The sequence below is a fragment of the Melopsittacus undulatus genome, chromosome 1 (assembly GCF_012275295.1).
Source record: "Melopsittacus undulatus isolate bMelUnd1 chromosome 1, bMelUnd1.mat.Z, whole genome shotgun sequence".
Lineage (NCBI taxonomy): Eukaryota > Metazoa > Chordata > Aves > Psittaciformes > Psittaculidae > Melopsittacus > Melopsittacus undulatus.
In genome coordinates, this window is record NC_047527.1 from 142,968,839 (window position 1) to 142,989,311 (window position 20,473).

The 20,473-nt window shown below is 40.5% G+C and overlaps 1 protein-coding gene across 2 annotated transcripts in view; it reads left to right on the forward strand.

The window, feature by feature from the left end:
* Positions 1-20,473, forward strand: part of PDE1C (phosphodiesterase 1C) — a 73,053-nt gene that overhangs the window by 24,248 nt on the left and 28,332 nt on the right. For both annotated transcript variants that reach the window (XM_034065732.1, XM_034065729.1), the window contains exons 10-14: positions 1,674-1,755; positions 6,737-6,857; positions 8,054-8,229; positions 13,174-13,473; positions 16,715-16,789. In XM_034065732.1, the coding sequence (XP_033921623.1) occupies positions 1,674-1,755; positions 6,737-6,857; positions 8,054-8,229; positions 13,174-13,473; positions 16,715-16,789 (754 nt within the window). The remainder of the gene's footprint in view (positions 1-1,673; positions 1,756-6,736; positions 6,858-8,053; positions 8,230-13,173; positions 13,474-16,714; positions 16,790-20,473) is intronic.

Genomic DNA, 20,473 nt, shown 5'->3' on the forward strand with positions numbered 1-20,473 from the left:
TTATAAGAGGTGTAAGGAGTAAAAGAAGAATGATGATTAGGTAAGAGCCAGTATTGGGAGATGGTTTCCCTGAGGGATGGTTTTCCTGAGAGATGTAGCAGACACAGTAAAGGAACATTACTTGGAAATATTTCTGGCTTGTTTCTGTTTTACCCTGGTATTTGTATACCAGACTCCTAAATAAAGCAGAATTGTTCTGCAATAGAAGAATACTATTACTTGTTGTTTCACCCAAAACTCTAACAGGACTTGTGCCCCCATTTCCCATCTGTTACATTAACAAAAGAAGAATTCAGCTCTTCTTATGCCTACAGAAGTTTTTCTTTGGTTGATTTGCTAGCTGGTTTAGCTTGCATTTGACATGAGTCAGAAAACTGGCAAGAAAATCAGAGCAGTTAATGTGAGCTGCTGATTTAAGGAATTGATTCTATAGTATATTTAACAAGCTATTTAAAATTTAATGCTCAGTGGGGAGTATTGCAACTATGTCATCCTATGTATCTTCTCAACATAAAGCAATATCTTTCAGAGCGACTGGATTTTTGAGAATATGCCACTTGAAAAGCTAGGAAAAAATGGGATTATAGCACTTGATCTTCTGGACCATTTTGTGATCTTATCAAAAACTTTCAGTTCTGAGGGCTGGAAAGCGTGTTTGGACTTTTGTACCTAAAATGTACCTAAAATGTTGACAGTGTCAGAATCATAGAATCATAGAGTGCCAGGTTGGAAGGGACCTCAGGGGTCATCTGATCCAACCTTTTTTGCAAAAGCACAGACTGGACAAGATGGACAAGTGTCCAGTGTTGGGGAATGCAGGTCTTCCTGCAGGATGGTTCTTCCTTCCAAAGTCTGCACTTCCTCACTCAGTTTGGTGTCACTGGCAAACTTCATCAGGGTACACCTTATGATCCCATCTTCCAGATCTCTTATGAAGGTATTAAACAGTGTTAGGCCCAATATTGATCCTGGGGACCCCACTTGTGACAGGTTGCCAGTTTGAAAAGGAGCTATTTACCACCAGTCAGACAGTTCTCCACCCACTGCGCAGACTACTTGTTAAGACCATTAGACATCAGTTTCTCTAGAAGGAAGCTGTGAGAAACCATATCAAAAGCCTTGGAGAAATCCAGATAGAAAATATCCACCCCTCAACCCACATCAACCGAGCAGGTTACTCTGTCATAGAGAAATGTCAGTGTTTCCTCTGGGAGAAAACAGTAATCTGCATCTGGCAGACCTGTGAAGTCTTATCTGAAAGGCTAGAAAAGGCATGCAAAGAAGTGCAAGCCCTGAAAAATCAGTCCTGACACTGGTGTTTTCTCTTGAAAGGTTTCTCTGAGAGCTGAGTTCTGCTGGGTTCTCTGGCAGTGAGAAGCATTCTCATGCTCAAGTGGATTTTTAGTTGGTGCATGGAAGTACCAAGCAGGCAGGGAAAGCTCTGAGGAAAGATTCACAGGAATCAAGATGCTTAATTCATAAACTTTTCAAGCTGTAGTCAAATTCTTCACAATTTGTGTTAGACATAAAAGCAAAACAAAATCAAAGCAAAATCAAAAGTGAATTAAAGAAAGTTAAATTATATTGTCATGACCTAAGATATCAACATGCAGTGTGTCTTGTCCCTCTTTCTTTCTCTTTTTCTCATTTTTTTCTCCATTTTGTTTCTCCAGGGTGACAAAGAAGCGGAACTAGGGCTTCCCTTCTCTCCACTGTGCGATCGCAAGTCTACTATGGTTGCTCAGTCTCAAATAGGTATGTCCCTTTTGGTGCATGCAAAGTGGCATCTTAAAAGCGAAACTTACTCCTTCCTGTAGGGCTGAGTTTCACGGGGATCTCTCATCATTTGAAACTTAAAGAGAGGAAACAAACTACTGTGGCCTTATTTTCCCCAGATCAACAATTCAAAACTGAGGAGCCATTAAATTTATGGTGGTGGTTCCATGCAGTAAGCAAGTTACCTCTGATGTGTCTGCAGAGATGGTTACAGCGCCTGGTTATGACACTGCTCCATGATTTTCTGAGCTCTGAAGATGAGGTCCATGTGTTGTGATTTGAGTATCATTGGTGGATATGAAAGTGTAATGTCAGTTCCTTCGATGACCTGTGCAAAACCTAGTGTGTATTTCACCATTAATTCCTCCCACACTTTCCCTCCCAGTGCTTCAGCCCAACCAGTATTTTTCACTGAAGCCAAGCAATGAGCAAACCTTTTCTAACTCCACCTATTCAGAAACATAGATCTTTTTACACACTCACCAGCACTTTCTCTACCTCTCCTCCAGTTACTGAGTAAAAAGTAGATGAGGCAACAGGACTGCTATTTGGTGAGAAAACAAGAGGGGCCAAATGGGGTAAAACTGTTCAGGGGGGCAGGGAGCAAAGAAAAACAATGGATTTGGAAAAACATGGATTTGTGGGTGGATTTTTATGCCTAGGAAGCAAGTGAAGTAGACAGAAGAACATGATCTAACTTCAACTGGAGGATAGGGAGCCAAACAGGATAGCAAAAGAAAGATAAATCAGACCTTAAAAATGAGAGAACTGAGACCAGAAGCAGAAGAAGAAATAATAAAGGAAAACAAACAAAAAATTCAAAGTATGAAATTTCTCATGAAGAACAAGGCAAAGATATCCCTGAACCTAAGGAAGTTCAGATTCGTATCTGTGCCTGTTTCTGTTTAAAATCATTTCACTGTTCCTGTTAGACAAGCCATTCTCTGAGGGACCCCATCCCAGATTTTTCTGGCTTTGGAAGTTCAGACAGTTCAGCCAAAAATCTGCACTTGAAAAGCCCTTTGCCTGATTGCCAGACATGCGGCATTTCCTGCTCCGCAAAGGTAACCTAGAAGATTGAGAATGTGCAGAGCACAGTGCAAGTGTGTGTTCTGCCAGCAGCTCGGTGGAGGGAAGCAGCAGCAAACTTGAAGTGTTGCAGTCTCAGCTAAAATCCGTGTTGAGGACTCCTGGGCACACTACAAGTACTGCTGTGCTGTGGGAGAAGGTAAACTCTCTGGCTGGTACGGAGGGAAGCTCATGCAGAGTCTTCTCTTTCACATCCTTTCTGTCAGCTTTCAGATAAGCCTCTGTCCTTACAGGGAAGAGGAGCTGTGTATTTCTACATAGGGTTGTGTATGCTTGGAAACTAGTTTTCCATGTCCTCTTCTTCTGTGCCTCTTTGTTCAGGAAGGGCAGGAAAGCCAAGAAACTTCTGCACTGATGCCCTGGTGTTTAGCTACTGCGAAATTAATGATGAATTAAACCATCACCAACACAATTTAACCTTATAAAAGAGGCACTTGTCAGCACTCAAAGGCAGCCTTACTTAGTCATATACTATTTGTCATTATATTTGATTTGTGCAGTTTAGTAATCCATTGACATTAATATGCTACCCTCTATAAATCCTGCCTTATAACATTAGAAATGTTCATTTCTCAGTCTGATGCACATAGACAGCGTCTTTCTGTGATGTCTCCTTTGTTAAAGCAAAACCTCTTATATTTTCTGGATATCTGCTGAGGTAAGGCTTTCAACGTTGAAGGCTAGATTCTCAAGCAAATAATCTGTTCCCATTCATTTATTTACTTTATTAATAGCCTCAATTAATTTTTTCCTGGAATAGTAATTACTACATTTCTTCACAAAACTAAGTTCTTATTGAATCCCAAATTGTGCTGTTATCTGCAGCAAGCAGCCATCAGTTCCCACAGATAAAAACCCCCTGTCCTTTGCAGAATAAAGTTGGGCTTTTGATTTTGTTAGGGACAGAGCCCAGAAATCCTGTTCTGGTGGCTTGGCTTATTTGTAGCTGCTGGTTTACTGCTCTAAGGTCACTGCAAGTGACAATGGGCAAGCATGTTCAATACCAAAACACTGTCACAAATGCAGACTAGCTTCCTTTAAAGAAAGAATGCCTCTCTGTCCTGTTGCTTCAGTCTGTGAAGAACTTGTTCAGAGTTTAAACTGATAATTCAAAAACCTGAATATTAAATAATGAATCTGGAGTTTCAAACCTAATAACGTTAATGCTAATGACCATTTTATCATCCTTTTTGTTCTTCAGTGGAGTATGTGTGGTAAATATTTCTATACCCCATTGAAGTACAGAAATCATAAGGCATTCATGTCCAGAAGTGGGCTGCTTATCAAAGTGAGAGAGACAAGCAAACTGTAAAGAAAACCAGGCTAAGACTTGTGTTTCCTAACAGCAGTATCAGGAGTTAAAGCTTCTCTGTCTGCCTCAGACTGTAGGAAGCTTGTTTGAGTGGAGATCAGCCTTTGTTGTCATTGTCTTTTGCAGATGAATGTAGCAGCATCTGTTTATTTTTGTCCTTTGGCTGGCAAGAAAGAAAATTGCAGCTTCAGAAAGCATTGGATAAAGGCTGATGAGTGCATGCTAATGATTCTTTTTCTTTTTTTGGGTGGCGGTCTTTAGGGATACTGTCCTCTAGCCTGTGTTTCCTATGGTGACATTCTGATGTGAGCATTAGGCATGTGCCTGGAAACCACCCTCAGCATGCAGTGTGAAGTGGTAAAATCATCTTAGCTACTGGGGCACAGAAATATTTACCATGCTCATTTTGCTGAAGAACAAAAAGGATGATAAAGTGGTCATTAGCATTAGTAGGTTTTAAACCCCAGGTTCATTATTTGTATTCAGGGATTTTACTTAGCAAACTAAACATATTTAAATTACAGTGTCTTCAGGTATGAAGAGAACACAGGGGTGGAGGGAAGGTACTTGAGAATATGGCATAAATTACATCATTATAATAAAGGCCTAAGCTTTGTTTCTAAGATAGCAGATTATGTTTCCCAGCAGTATTATAATCCCTATTTTAAGGTAACATATGGAATAACTTATCCATTTTGTAGGGAATAAAGATAAAAATATCACTTAAGAAAATTTCTCCTAGGTGTTAGAGTTTGTTTACCTGTGGTGCCTAGTGCCACCTCTCCCTATCTATTGATAAGATGCAAGACTTGTCTCAGGGAAAATTTGTTTCTCAGACACTTACAACTGGCCCTTGTGTTTATGTGCAAATGTGGGGTATCTCAGGAAGCAGATCCCACCACCTTGATGCTGCAGTTAGTGACACAGCCATGCATCTGATAGCAGGGATTTGCATTAGTGGTGATGGAGCAGATGGCTGTGGTATTTACTTGGCAAGCAAAAGTGACAGGGTACCATGGTTTGGGTTTTTTTGGCCATTAAGATGTAAATTTTTTTCTGAGTGGAGGGGAATAGGAGAGACACAGAAACAGACACACATATGTGTAAATCACGTTCTCCTTATCCTCCAGATCCTTGTGGCACACTTAACACTGTTGTCAGCCAGTACAATTTCCAGTGTTTTAAAAAAATGGTATGTAGTTTGCTGGGACTATCTGGTTGTGATCTAGCACACAACTTCCTCTTGTGGCTTTATACTACATACCTTTCTGATTAATTCCCTGTTCCCTAAATTTGAATAGATAACACTGTCTCAGTGTTATGGAGGCACATGATTCAGATGTTCAAATAAGACTGAATGCATATTTTCTCCACATTTACAGGATGTTAGTGTGAAATTCTAAGAACTTGCAAGTGATGTTTTTCATTTGGCTGGGTGTGAAAATGCACTTAATTACCCATCTTTTTAGAAATCTAGCCAAAATCAGGGAAGGGAAATGGAACTAGGAGGATGCTCAACTGACTGTACTCCAGGTGTGGATCAAAGCTGCTGTGAATTCAGGTGCATGGCCCATGTTGTCTCTTCTTTTGTTGTTGTCACCTAGAATCACCAGGGTCTGTTGTTGAGACATGTCATGACCCAGTCACAGAAATTATAGTATTATGAATGTAGAATCAATAGTTGATAATTACATATCTTTAAAAATTGTATTAGTGGGGAAAACCTGAATCCTGACGTGCCTTAGGAGGGATTAAAGACATTATTGTTTTCTTGGCTGCCTGCAGCACCAAGAAATTTGCTAAGTGAAGCACTAAAATGAACACCAGAAATAGTCCTTGTCCCCCATGAGAATTTAGGGGAAGGTGTAAACTACTCTAAGCTCTTCACTCTCCCATTTTTATCATGCAGCTTGGATTTTCCCTCATCTTGTGAGCCTATGGCCACAGGGCCCTTCAGTCTGCCCATCCCTACATTCAGATCAGAGCCATATTCATCTCTGCCAGGCTGGATACTGAAGTAGATACTATTTTATGTTAAACAAATGCAGGGGAAAGCATCTAAATCTGTTTTATTATTAACAAGAACAAGCTGGCTGAACACTGAGGAGAGAATATTCACAGCAACCCACTGATTTGCAGTAAGGGAGTTTTGCATGTAACTCCACACCAGCAAAGCTTAGCAGTATTATTGGTGTTGTGTTTCCTGCTTTTAGAGACTTCATTTTTGAAACTGGGTTTTAGCCAAATCCGCTTGGAATTTGGCTTAAACATCACACTTCTTGTATAAAACAAGCTCTGATGCATCTTTTTGTGTTCTGATTTGCCACAGCTTCTTTCCAGTATTTAGGTAGGTACCTTTTATTGTGTGCTATATCCAGGCTGTTGGGTCAAGGATCAATGATAACTCTGTTTTCCTTTTCTAGTATTTGCCTATCCCTCTTTCAAGGTATAATTTTCTTTACTCTGTCTTTTACAGTGTGGCTGTCTGCGATCGCTGAAGCAGTGACTCCACATAAATCCTCCTCTTGCCTGCTTGACTCTGCTTGTGTTTCTGCTCAGGTTTCATTGATTTCATCGTGGAACCCACTTTTACTGTGCTGACTGACATGACTGAGAAGATTGTGACTCCACTCATCGATGAAGCTTCCCGCTCTGGCATGTCCGGGTTCAGGCGTTCCAGGTGAATAACACAGCCCTCTCCCTTACCTCTGCACATGCTGCCATTGTGCCAGCTTCCCTGGTTTCCTTCCCACAGTGTATATCTTCCACGTGGCTTAAAGCCCCATAACTGCATTGCTGACACCACAGCTCACCTTGTGACATGACTTTGTTGCAGGGAAGCTCCAGCCCAGGGGAGGGCAAAGAGGAAGGTTGGCATAAACCTGAGCCATGGCTCCGAAGGAAGTGAGCACAAATGGTTTTAGCCGTGCAGTCAGGTGAACTTTAGTGCTCTCAGTCACTAATATCCTAAAAAAGTCATGGGGAGGCACACAGTTCTTCATGTCCGGAAGTGTAAATGGGATCAATCCCATTTAAATACAGAATAGGACTGGGAAGTATCCCCACATCCTAGTGACAGTAGATAAGGTTACACTATGTGTATGTGTGAAGTACCATCAGTTTCACATAGAGTTTGGGTGTAAGGAGTCTTGGACAATTTAACCTGCTCTGCTGTTGCAGAGAAACTACTCTTTTAGTTGTTTCATGGACAAGGTAAGTCTTGGAATTCAAACACCACATGGCTAGTGCTCCCTAGAGTAGGGCAACCAAGTCAAGACTCCCTCTCTCAGGTGACTTCTTTACTCTTGGACTGTTGCACGAAGAACAAGCCCTAATATCTTTCTATGTCAGTTACCTTGCTGCCTCTATAAAAGTGTGCACAAAGAAGTGTCCATCCTTGAAAGACAACTGTAGGGTCTATAACCAAAATGAGCACCTGGTTTCAGCCTCAGCTGAGCAAGACGTGGACAGAGGTTTGCCTCCTGTCCTGTGCCTAATGACTCCCATTGGTGAATTTTAGGAGCCTCCTCGTTTGAAATACTTGATTTCTAGAACTGTGTGACTCTCCAAAGAATATGTAGGGAGTGAAGATGCACAGTGAAGGTAATGGCAACACTTTGGGTGATTCTGTGTCTTAGGGACTATGGATACCAAAAACCAATTGGGGAAAAGCTGCCCTTTATTTCTAGTACTGGCTCAGGTTGTACTGTTTGCTTTAATATCAGACCTGGGCTGGGAGAAAGAGGGGTTCAAACTTAGTTTTTGTTTTTCTGGTTGACTCTCTTAAGTTTAGACTTACAGTCATCGTTTCTTCTTACCTATGTTTGGGTGAATGGGATACTAATTTCTTCTGTGTTTTGTGATCTTGTGTCCCAGTCTGAATAGCATCAATCCCTCTGAAGTTAAAAGATCAAGTGTCAAGAGCACTGGGTCAGAAGGAAGTGCCTCACTCAACTGCTCCATACTCACTGTGGATTTCAAATGTTTTAAAGCCACCTGGACTGAGGTGGTGCAGCAGAACCGGGAGAAATGGAAAGCGCAAGCCACCAAAGGTAACAGCCAGGCTTCTTAGGGAAAGAGTAGCAATTCTTTTGACCTCTTCTTCAAGCTCTTCTTCAATCAAATTATTCTCCAAGTAAGCACTATTAGTTTGAACGAATCTGTTTTTCAAGGTCAACAACATACAGTGAGCTCAGAAAGACAGGAATACTGTGACGCATCTGTGCCTTGTACTCTTCTGAGATGGTGTTAAGTGTACTTCATGAAGAGGATGTGGACAATGGGACGGGAAAAAAACAATTGTAAGGGAGGTCCCCTGAAGTCATGAGTCAGACTGGGGTGGGTGCAGAAATATTTGGAACTGCATTTGTAGAGATAGGTTATCAATTGTTCACTGCTAAGATTGAAGGAGCTATGGATAATCTTTCAGGGAAGGACAGGATATTGTGCATTCATAGCTGGTTTCCTATTTCTAGTGATAACTTGGTTAATGACTTGGGAACTGTGCAGCAAATACTCATGATATCATTAACCTGGGAGGGACTCCCAATATTTCAGAAGAGCATGAGGGCTGTGTTGGTTGCAGGTTGATCAGGGTTCAATATTGCCATGTAATTGGAAAAACAAACAGAGAAAAAAGCCCCCGAACAACACAACAAAAATCAACACATCTTGCTTCTAAGACCCTTTGGCATCCTTCCTGTTTTACCAGCAGTAACAAGGTTCCCACAGCAGTGTTGTGCGCAGTTTTGGCCACTGCAGTCCAGGAAACACATGGACCAGTTGCAGGCCACTGCAGAGTACATCAATGCAAATGATAACTGTTGTTGGTAGCTCAAAGCAGTTTTCTGAAGACTACTGCAGCTGCAGAATAAGGGAGCTATGGCTTGGTTTTATTCACGTACCCATGGCTGTTAAGAGGAGAAAAAATTGGCAGGTAATCACAAAGTGATAATAAGTTAGACACTGGCAAACCTCTATTGTCAGAGATCTTTTGGAATCAATGAGAGCCATCTGTTGAGAAATTACGTACAACTGCCCATTGCATCCAGGGGCTGGATAATTGCCCATGGAGACCGTGGCCTGAGCGCTAGACCTAGGCTGAGACCTAGAGTGCTCAGGTGATTTAGACCAGCTTTGGAACCAAAAAAGGAGGAATGTGTCCCTGATTGTGTTTTTTTTTCCTCCATGGAATTGGTGGTGATGCAATTTCTTCTCCGAGCTGAATGTTTGTTACTCAAATCTGTATTTAATGGAGTTGTTTTATTTCATGTAAATGGAAGGAGCTCGATTTTAATGTATTCTGTGGCCTTGGCTTCAGGGCTGGTGGAAGATTTGCCATCATTCTGCTATTTGCCAGAGAAGGTTGTTCCTCTCCAACTGAAAGGCCTGTCTAAAGGTGCAGGAAAGAACACATTATTCAAATTAAATTCTCCTTTGTGATTTAAACTTGCCATTCAAGAAAAACCTTTCTGGGCATTCTATGAAAATGAAAACAAAAACATAATTCAAAATCTGCTTTTATTTTGCCAGGGGCTTTTTGTAGTTTTTTGTGTGGTCTTTTTTTTTCAATTGGCATTTGCTATTTCCCAGTTCTTTGTGGAGCAACCAAATTAAAGCTAACCAAAGAAGCAAAGCATTAAACATGGACAGTGTCTTACAGAATAGGGTGTTGGGCAAATGAAGCCGATCCGGTTGACTAGTTTTAAGGACTTAATTTCAACATGTCCCATATATAATTGCATGTCAAAGGATCTGCTGGATAAAAATCTTACATGCAAGAGACACCTATGGGGAAATAAATAAAATCTATCTAACATTTCATTTAAAACAATATATATATATACATATATATAATATATAGATTAGCTCAGAATAGATTATGGATATTTAATTTTTAAATGTGCTTTGTACCCACTTGCAGTGACTGCTTTGCATAAAAACTTTATCCTAAATGTGCACATGTAAATGTCAAGTTATGACTCAAGTAGATGTGCACGCATTGCTTAACTAATGCTGGCACCAGTAGTATGTCTGGATGCAGTATTTCATATCCATTCTTTATAGGGTATCCTAACAATAAGTGTTTGGTTATTAGTACTTTAACTGGAGAGGAGAATGTTTTATTTTTAATTGCCCCATAAAAATGTCCTTCTAGCAGTTCCTGAGGGTGGTCTATGTAAGAATTAGCTGATCACTTGAAAGCAGAGAGCTCAACAGTCTGCATTATTAGACATGGGAGCTCTTGAGTAGGTCATTTTACCTTTCTGACAACCTTCAGCCCTGAAAAGTCGATTTACTTTATGTTTTTGCCAAACTTCCTCACCAGTAACTTGGATCAGGGCCTCAGTTTATGGATCAGAGATTCAGAAAGCAGTCTCGGCTTCTGTTCATCTGCATTCATTGACTTTCACATAATGTCTGTGTTTCTGGGTGCATTTAGAAGTACAACCATGCATATTTTTCTGATCTTAAAAGGTTTATACAAATGTCTGGCTCAGACAGAGTGGCTGAGGACTGGGACCTGACTAAGGAACTGGGACCCCAAAGCCCTTGCATCAAAACCTTTGCTCTGCTGCTCTCTTTCTCCTGACTTACAAGTCTCTGCACCCCCCTCCATCTGCCTTGCCTGTCTTTGCCATATGCAGCAGGGCCTGCCACACAGCAGGAGTTGAAATTGCTGACCCAGTCAAACCAGTGGCTTGCAATGCATCAAAGGTGCTCTGCCAATAAAACTAGGAATTATTAAGCAAAGACAGATACAGCATTTAACTAGTTGATTGACAGCAGATAGCAACTGGTGACCAGAAGGAAAGGAAAACATTATTATTATTATTATTATTATTATTATTATTATTATTATTATTATTATTATTATTAAACAGTGACTATTATTAATTACTATTGAATATAATGATAATTTGTAGAATACTCTATTCTCTTTGGTAATGGTGTAGTCCTTGGGAGCATCATTGAGCTATTTTTATCCTGAGTGTGGTATTTATAGAAAACTTCTAGGACTGTGTGGGCAAAGTAAGTAGGGTTTATTCCTGATCTCTTTTTGCCTAAAGGGTAATCATTAAATGCTCACAAATGAAAAAGCTGAATAAACAAACCCCCTGATGTGCAAAGCACCATTTAGATGAAGTATTTTGTGACAGTTAATTTTGACAAGAGGCACTTATCCAGTGGTGCTGTAGTAAGTGTCCTGAGCTGAATTTCTCTCTTGCTCAGGTGCAAAATGCAGCATTTTTACTTTTCAGATCTCCAAATGAGAGTTATCCTTCTGTATACCATGAGTCTCCAGGGAAAACATCAATGTGCATTCCTGAGCCATCAATGGAATCTACCGTAGAGGGAGGCTCATACCTAATTTAATTATATTTTCATGTGAGCCAGAATTCATTAATTTAAAAATTAATTAATTTTAGTTGGCTGCTGGCAAGGAAATACAGGTTGGCATTTCTTATCAAAGACAGATATTCCCCTTCCTCTCTTGTATCCCATTGTTATCTTTTCCTCAAAACTAATTCTGATTCACTCATACGAACTATCACTTCATACTAACTAACAATCACGATTCCAACCCCCCTGCAATGAGCAAGGACATCTTTAACTAAATCTGCTTGCTCAGAACATACATAGAATCATAGAATAGTTAGGGTTGGAAAGGACTTTAAGATCATCCACTTCCAATCCCCTGTCATGGGCAGGAGTGCCTAATACTAGACCATGTCACCCAAGACTTTGCCCAACCTGATCTACATCTGTCATCCTTATCACATTCAAAGTGCAATCGGTTGCCCACGATGGGGTAATGAGTGGCCTGGGATATTGCCAACTCAGTGATCTTGAATACAGACCCTTGAATACATAGGGTGTCACATCTGAATGCTTAGACTCAGTATGGATGTATGTGATGCTCTGAAGCTGCTTAAGCTCACAGGTTCCAAACTGAGCATGTGCTGAGCTACTCAGCTACTTTTGCAGGTGAAATCTCTATTGATGATGGAAAAGGAGAAGAAAATGATGGGGTCTCTGCCCAGAGTCTCTGCACACCCAGCCGTGTTTAATAGCTTGAGGGCTGTGTTGAGGGACTGTGGTTGTGTCCTGCTTTGCAATGAGATGCAGGAAGCCACACAGAGCCTTTGCAGCTGAGTCTGGGGAGTTTCCTGTACCCAACCTTGGCTAGAAACAGTGGTCTCAACACCTGGAGCTGCAGTAATTTGCAACCTCTAAGTGTTGCATCAATACCTAGGATTTGGATAACAACAACTGCAGTATCTTAAAAGGGGGAAATTGGCTTCTCTGTGATTTGATTTTTTTCTGAATGAGAGTACTTTGAGATGCTGCAGTTGCTCAACATTCACTTTTGAATTTACACCTTTGTGTATTTGTGATTGACTGTAAGGCTTTTTGGGATGGAAGGGCAAGTACTAGCAGCAGTGTATGAGTCTGCCAAGAAAGGACAGAGCCACAAAGATAACAATAATTAGAAGGGAAGAGATTAGGAAGCAACCTGGAACAAGAAGGGGAAAAGGCAGGTATCAAAGAACCAAGTTTTTCTATGTGCATAGGGTTACGTGGTATGGTACAAGAGAAAATTAATGCAATTTGAATGATTGTTGTGTGTCAAAAGTTAAATTAACCTCTTCACCCTTAGAACTTTTAATAGCTAATGTCTCTTTCTAATTTGCCTTCTAAGAATTTTTAGGTACTCTATTTTCAAAGGTGAACCTTCCATGGTGTAAAAAAGATATACAAGTAATATACGTTATAGGCCAACATTGGTTGGGTTTATTCAGAATACTTTCTTAAATGTTTTTCTGTACTCTTTTTCCTGTGTCAGGTCAATTCCTACATTTATCTAAGTAAAAGCTGTTTGCATGTAAAAAACTAAAGAAGGTTTAGATGTGTGAGTTGTATCACTCTTGTCAAATTGACTGATAATCATGATTTCTTTCCTTGTTTTGCTTCTCTCTTTGCTGAGGATGCAGAAGAAAAAGCTAAGAAAGAAGCAGAGGAAAATGCTCATCAGGGAACAGATGAAAAGAAAACAGATGAAAAAGATGAGAAGAAGCCAGCTGAAGATACCACAGTAGCAAAGACAGAGAACAGCAAAGAACCAAATCCAGGAGAAAACAAAAGCGCAGATTCCAATAAGAATCATGCAAATGGGACTCGGCAAACTGGGGTGAACAAACATGAAGCCTCTCAAGGGAAAAATGCACCTAGGACAGATAAGGGAATGGACTCTCATCATGCAGGGGGTGATGAGAAACAGCATGTCCATAATGGTGAGTTTTCTTCTTCCGTTGAAATGTAAATCCAGCCCTAAAACCAGTATCTCACCTCACTGATGGGGAACCTGGACACTGACATAGTCACCTGCATATGGGAACCAGAAGCTATAATTCAACTCCCAAGCAGTGTTCTTCTAATTGAAAATGGAATATATCATGCCTGCTTGGACAGTTTTGGAGGGAAGGAAAACAAGACTTTTGTTGTGGAAATGAAGCAGGCTGTTGTGCACAGGCTGAAAAGCTGAAATAAATGTTCTTGGTTCAGTGAACACCTTCAGTGCGTGGGTAACTGACAGAGGACAAGCCAAAGGTGGCTTATAAACTTTTTTTAAGGCAAATTAAAGGTATTTTAGTAAAGGTATTAAAGGTGATTGAGCCTCAGATATAAAAGTGGCTTGGGACAGAGGATTTTCCCTCCTCTCTGTTTTTGTTATTCTATTTACTCTTCATTTTCTCATTTTTTTTATTAGAGTGGTCACAAGACTTTTGTTTGGTCAGAAATTTGATTCCAGGGTTTTAACTCGCTATAGAACTGAGTTAAAATAAGAATCACATTTTGCACCCAGAACAAGTGGAAATATGTTTGAAAATGGCAGTAAACATTAACCTGTGCCCTGGGCCCATTATAACAGATGAACTGTCTCTAGGCCATTTCACTGTCCTTAACTCCCCAGCTCCTGCTCCTTGAAGCCATTATCAAAAAATGGCAGTGCATGAGACCTGTCACAAACTTGGCTATCATCAGTCAGTCCAAAACCAGCACAAAGGCAGACATGGAAGCATCCTCTGAAGAAAAGCCTGAGTTGAGCATCCAGGCTTTGAAAGTCAGACAGTGAGTTTAGATGGCAGCAGAGGCAGAAATTCAGTTTAAAATATTCCTGATGTGATTCTCATGTATTTCACTTGGCTGCTGGTCAAGAGGCAAAAAGGCTGGGGACATCTGAAATCCCATCTAGACTGCATCGGACTTTGCTTCTGAAATCTTTTGTTTTACATGTTTCTAACAATACGGGGTTATTAAAGTTTACTCTAGTGATTTTGACAGTACCTTTTTGTGCAGTGTCTCTCTGCTGCAGGTGTCAGAAATGCTCTGAAAAGAATTATAATGATTTCTGAAAATTAGTGTCGTCCTCAGGAAAAGAAATTCTGCTCCTCAATTTATGGGAAAAGGCCTTTATGAGGTACAATCACTGCAGAGTCTTTGGAGACTGATGAAATCCTCACATTAATATCTCTGGGCTCACCACAGCTCCCTTTACGCCTATATGTTAATATCTCATCGTAAAGTATTTGCCTTGTTATTTCTCTGCCTTTGTAATCCCTTTCAAAAAGATCATTATGATCATGGTTCTGCTCGGCTGCTGGCATTATGGCAGGGTGGATATTACAATACTCAAAAGCCCTGTGTTCACAATAAGTTATATTCAATGAAAGTTCAGAAATTGTGTTGTTGGGTGAGTTTAATGTCTCTTCCAGTCACTTGCTGCCTGTGTGCTTTCTCCAAGAGATCAAACTGTTAGATGATGTGTGTATGGATGCTCATCATCTTTTCCTGCACGCACTTAGGGTCAAGCAACTTCTTTGTGCAATCGTGAAAAAGAGCATTAATAGCTTATTGTTACCATCAGCCATATGATGGTGGAGGAAATGCAGGAAGACTTATACTTTGCTACATACATTTTCATTTCATTTCTTGAAGACAGTGTCCTTCTTTTAGAGGCCACCTTCATCAGGCAGACACCTCAGCCCTGCTTGGAGCTGCTCATACCTCTCTGTTCAAGGAACCCAAGTCAGTGGCTGTGTGATCAGCTGGGAAGATCACTGCTTGTCCTATATCATGCTTTTGCTTTCCTCTCACTGAGTTTGGGAAGAAAAGCATGAGAAGTTTTGGCACTGACTGAGAACTGAACAGGATATGTTTATTCCATCTTCTTAGATATTTTAAGATTTGAAAACCATTACTCTTTCATACTATGATGAAGCTTCATTGGAGAGAGACATTGATCCTCTGTGATCCAAGAATAACAAATATTCCAGTGGTTAGGACCCAGTGTGGAAGGGGGAGTCCTTACTTCTCTACGATTACTCCTTTTTTTGAGCTGTTAAAAATATATTCACTGGCCATGACTGTTTTGAAAGCAGATCAGCTCCTCTTTAACACATAATACGTATAATCTGGATCCAAAGGCTGGGAACTAGTTGTAGTAAGAAAACTAATAATAGAAAAGGAATAAGCATCACTTTAATAGAGCCCTGTAACATACCTCACAGTTACAAAATTCAGAAGTGTGACTTTTGTATTGAGTTGTGGATCATACATTCACTGCTGCTCCTCCACTGGGAAAGGACAAGTTGCCTGCTCCCATCTGGGCAGGCTGCTGTTGCTCCTCTGGACATCTGAAGGAAGGACACCTTTGTTGCTGCTGCTTGGACACTGTAGCAGAAAGAGCCCTGTTCTGCTGGAGCTCTCCTTTTAAGTTAATTTTCATTTGATGTGCATTGGGCATTCTTGTTCAATAAAGGGGTGGTCTGGGGAGGTCTGATGTGCTCTGCTGTGTGACTTACAGAGGACAGAAGATTGGAATGACTCTGGTTAACCATCCTGGCTTCATAAAATGCACTGCAGCTCAGGTTGCCGTTTTCATTCTGCATCAAACAGTGCTCTGCCAAAGTCTTTGCTTGCCTGGTTTGCTATAGAGACTCTAAAGCCAGTCATCAGTAGTAGGATGATTGTTTGTTCCCTGGTACTGGCATCAAAGGACCAGCCCAAATGAGTCTGTGGATAAAGGAAACTAAGAGAAAGTAAGGCAAAATTGTGTAGGACTGTCTGGGAGATGTAAGGTGGTTCTCTAATGCAGAGACTAATGAGGAAGTCTTGCAGGGTCTTAGTCCTTTAAAAGCATAAATGTTCCAGAGTCCTGATTTTGAAATGAAGGTTATGCTCAGGTTTTTAATGGCCTACATACAACTAGAGGGAGTATGAGTTTGCATGTGCACTTAAGAAGGTGTTAATAATTAGAATGAATTTAAAAGTAGATTGCAAAGCTTTATTTTCTATACAATAAATTTTATCTGGTGCTTTATTCTGTGAAAATATGTTAATCCAGTTCCTTGTGAATTCAGACCTTTTCTCCTAAGGAGCTTCTCCTTTGGATGTTGCAGTTTGAGTTACAGGCATTAATAAACTGCAGTCTGCATTAAAATGCTTATAGTGTTTCTTATTGCTTCTTTCTAGGTGAATTAAAGGAAGACAATAAGTTGGACAAAAAAGATCAGTCCAGTGTGGGGGATGAATCAAAGAAAACAGATGGTAAGGAAAACATTTTATTACACTTTGTCACCCATTTTTAAATGCAACCTATTCTTTCCTAAACATCTGCACTTTATTCTGAAACCAAAAAATGGTGTGGTAACCAGAAACAAACTTAACAGATACAGTCATTAGACTCAAAAAAAGCCATTGGGGCATTCCGGGGAAAATCACATCATGTGTAGCACCACTTAGTTGCTCTGTTAGTAAGCCTTATCCATCAACTTTTATACAGTGTCTGCAAGGAAAAATTCTGGATTCTTAGAGTTGCTTAATAGGAAATGTAGATGTGTGAGGTCTATCCTGGGTTGTTCTGGGCCATGTTCTGCTCTCTGTTAGGACAGGAAGGGGAGTTTTTTTGTATTAATGATGCAACAAACCTGCCTGTTCTACTATGCTAATACAAGCAAAGCTTTCTTGATTTAATTGAGTGAGAGGAAATTTGCCAAGCATTGTTGAACCACAGCATAAAGGTCCTATTAAGGATGCTATAGAAAAGGGATGAGACACTGTTGAACTGAAGTGATCCCAAGCCATAGGATGTTTTCTTGGGCATCTGGGAATAATTTCAAATGAGTCTGGGCCTAGTGTAGAGGTCCACAGATGCTTTAATAGCCTCAGCAAAGTGGAAAACCAGCTGTTAGGTCTATGGCATGTTTACTGTTTTTGAACCTCCTCAATCTGTACCACGAGGCTCTGAGATAGTATCTGAACCCACGTTGCTCCAAAAGCAATTACTAAAGTATTACATAGCAAAATAAATTAGAAACAAATGTTAGAGCTAGCATTTTCTTTGTGTATGTCTCAGTGAGATCCACTGAAACATAACTATTCCTAGGTGCAAATAATACAGTAGTTTGTTTTGGTGGTCAAGAAAGGCAACCTTATTGTAAGTACTGCAGTATAGAATAATAACATGTTTTCTCTTATTGCTTCTCTTTGAAAAAATTCTGTTGCTCTAGCAAAGTGATAAAAAAGAACAAAAGATGTGATATCTCAATTAAAAAATGTAGAAATATTCATGTGGAAGCATGTCGTAATTTGAAACATGTAAATATGGGGTTTTTTAAAGCAACAATTTTTCAGGAAAACTCTTTAGAGGTACTGTTATTTCCATGCTTGGGTTAAGTGTCTGTCAGGAAAAGAGCCTTGAACAAATACTGCTCACAACTCTTCATGCAGTCATGCAGAAATTAAGCACAAATACTCAAATAACATGTAACTCCTCAGGTGAAGAGAGCCAGGTGGATTCAGGAGCACTGGGGCTTCTCTGGGAGGATGCAGGAGCATCAGCCCAGCCAAGAGAGTAGACCCAGGAGTCTCTGACTTCGAGGACCAGGTTACGCTTGAAGGCCTGCACTCTCAAGGTCTCAGAAGAATTAGGGGCACCTATTTAGCTGGGCTGGAGGACCAAGAAGTGAATGTTTCATGCAGATTTGAACTTGAATTATATATATATAATCATCCTTGAGGGGTGAATTTGGTTCTTTACAATTTGTTAGTCTTCGCATGGTGTTAGTTATTTAATGTGTATTTGTTTTATCATGAGAAAATGTTCTGCTCATGCCCTTAGAGAAAAGACTAATACCATGGGACCAGTTGATTACAGCAAATAAGCAACAGTAACCGTGTAAGGAGAATATGTAGGTTGACTGTTTTTCATTCAGACTCTGTAGACAGATTAGAGCTAAAAGTCTCATTGATAGAACAGGAGAAAAAATGTGAATTATCAGCCTTTAGAAAGGAAAGCACAGGGTGCCAGTTCTGTTTTGACGAACTGCACAACCTGTTCTGTCCATACTCGCTCCAGAGCAAATCTCCTTACCAGCCATGTGGGGGATGTGGAGAAAGGAACATTATCCATGGATAACATATAGCTCTTTACAGACTCCTGAAATGTTTACCCAAACATATGCTTTCTCATGTGCCAGTCCATGCTCTTTCACATGCTGGAAAAAAAAAGATTAAGCGGGGGAATTAGAAAGATTGAGGTTACAGCTATAATGCACTCACCACATGTGGTTTGCTGGTGGGTGAAACTTCTTGTAGGGTCAAGGGTGCTTGGGTTTTACAACCTCTGTGCAGTATGTAGCTGGGTGTATTTGTACTAAAGAGGTGCTCATTTGTGTAGGTTTACCATGAGGGCTTCAGTTTTCTGACTTCTGCCCATCAGCATCAGCTAGAACCCTACATACAGCTAAGGTCAGTCTGTTCCCCTGTCCTACTGCACAACCATCCTGCATCCAGAGAAAAAGCTGCAGCATATACGTTGCATAAACCTTTGCAGGATCTGTGTCCAAGCTGCTTTTTGAGCATATACAAAAGAAGTTAGTTTAATATCTTGTCACAGGAATACATACACACCAAACTATTTCTAATACATTTGTCCTACTATGTGGGGAGCCAAGTGGCCAGGGACATGTAGAATAACTATTGCACAAGGACACAAAGACAATGAAGCTGCATGTCTACACTGTAGTCACAGGTGTGAGATGTAGCTTATGTATTTGAGTTACCTTGAGTCTACCCAAGAACAGTTCTATGGCATGCCTTCAGGAACAGGGATCAGGCTTGGTGCAACCAAGTAACTACATATGCATCTAGCCAGAGCTTCGTACAACTGGGTTTAACTGTACCAAAGCCAACTACTTTAAAGCTAGTTTGAGGGTAACTATGTGAGCTGCAGTCATGCCTTTCAGTCTTAACTGCTTCAAAATCCTGTGCAAGTCTCTTGACCATAGGCTGGTCCCCTTCTCATGTTAATCTAATCTTCATATTACTGGCTTTTTTTTTTTCTGTGGGAGATACTGCTTGTTACTCAGGGCTGTTGCCCTTTTTCTTCAATTCCAAGAAAAGAGAGATGGGGCTGCCATTTCCCACACAAAGACACAGCCCTATCAGAGACATCATCAGCACAAGTAGTTCATCAAATGTTTCCTGTGGGATAGAACATTATTAAACCATTTTGGAAAACCTGACTTTCCCATGTGAAATAGTTGCTTTTCAAACACTTTAAATGGAAAATTGTAAGCAGTCACATGGAAATGATTTTTATCTGCATTTACAAACCTTCTTTTTTTCTATTCACGAATCTGACAACAAAAGAGAAAATTATTCCTCCCATTTCAGACTAGATATAAGGAGGAAGTTTTTTACAATGAGGGTGGTGAAACCCTGGCACAGGTTGCTCAGAGGAGCTATGGCTGCCCCATCCCTGGGAACATGCAAGGTCAGGTTGGAAGGGGCTCTGAGCAGCTGAGTCTAGTGGAAGGTGTCCCTTGCTCATTGCAAGGGGCTTGGACTAGGTGACCTTTAAAGGTCCCTTCCAACTTTGCTATGATACTATGGTTACCACTTTCACACGTTATCTCTACCATCTTCACATTTATTTTCCTGCTGGGAGTAGATTCTGAAATGTTAATACAAAGTTTTCAGTACAACTCTTTGTTCTGGGGACTGAAACACAGTTAATTCAGATACTCTTTTTCAGCTAGCAATTACAGCCAGTTAAAAGGTTCTTTTTCTGTGTTTGCTCTGGAAACTCATTATTCTGGTGGTAATATGCACTTTTGCAGGTTACAGCACAGAAATATGCAGGGTATTTGTGGTTTCAAGAGCTAGAACAGAGAGAAAGCCTGATGTGCTCTGGATATGTGTGATGAGCAATGCTCCCACCTCGTGGTC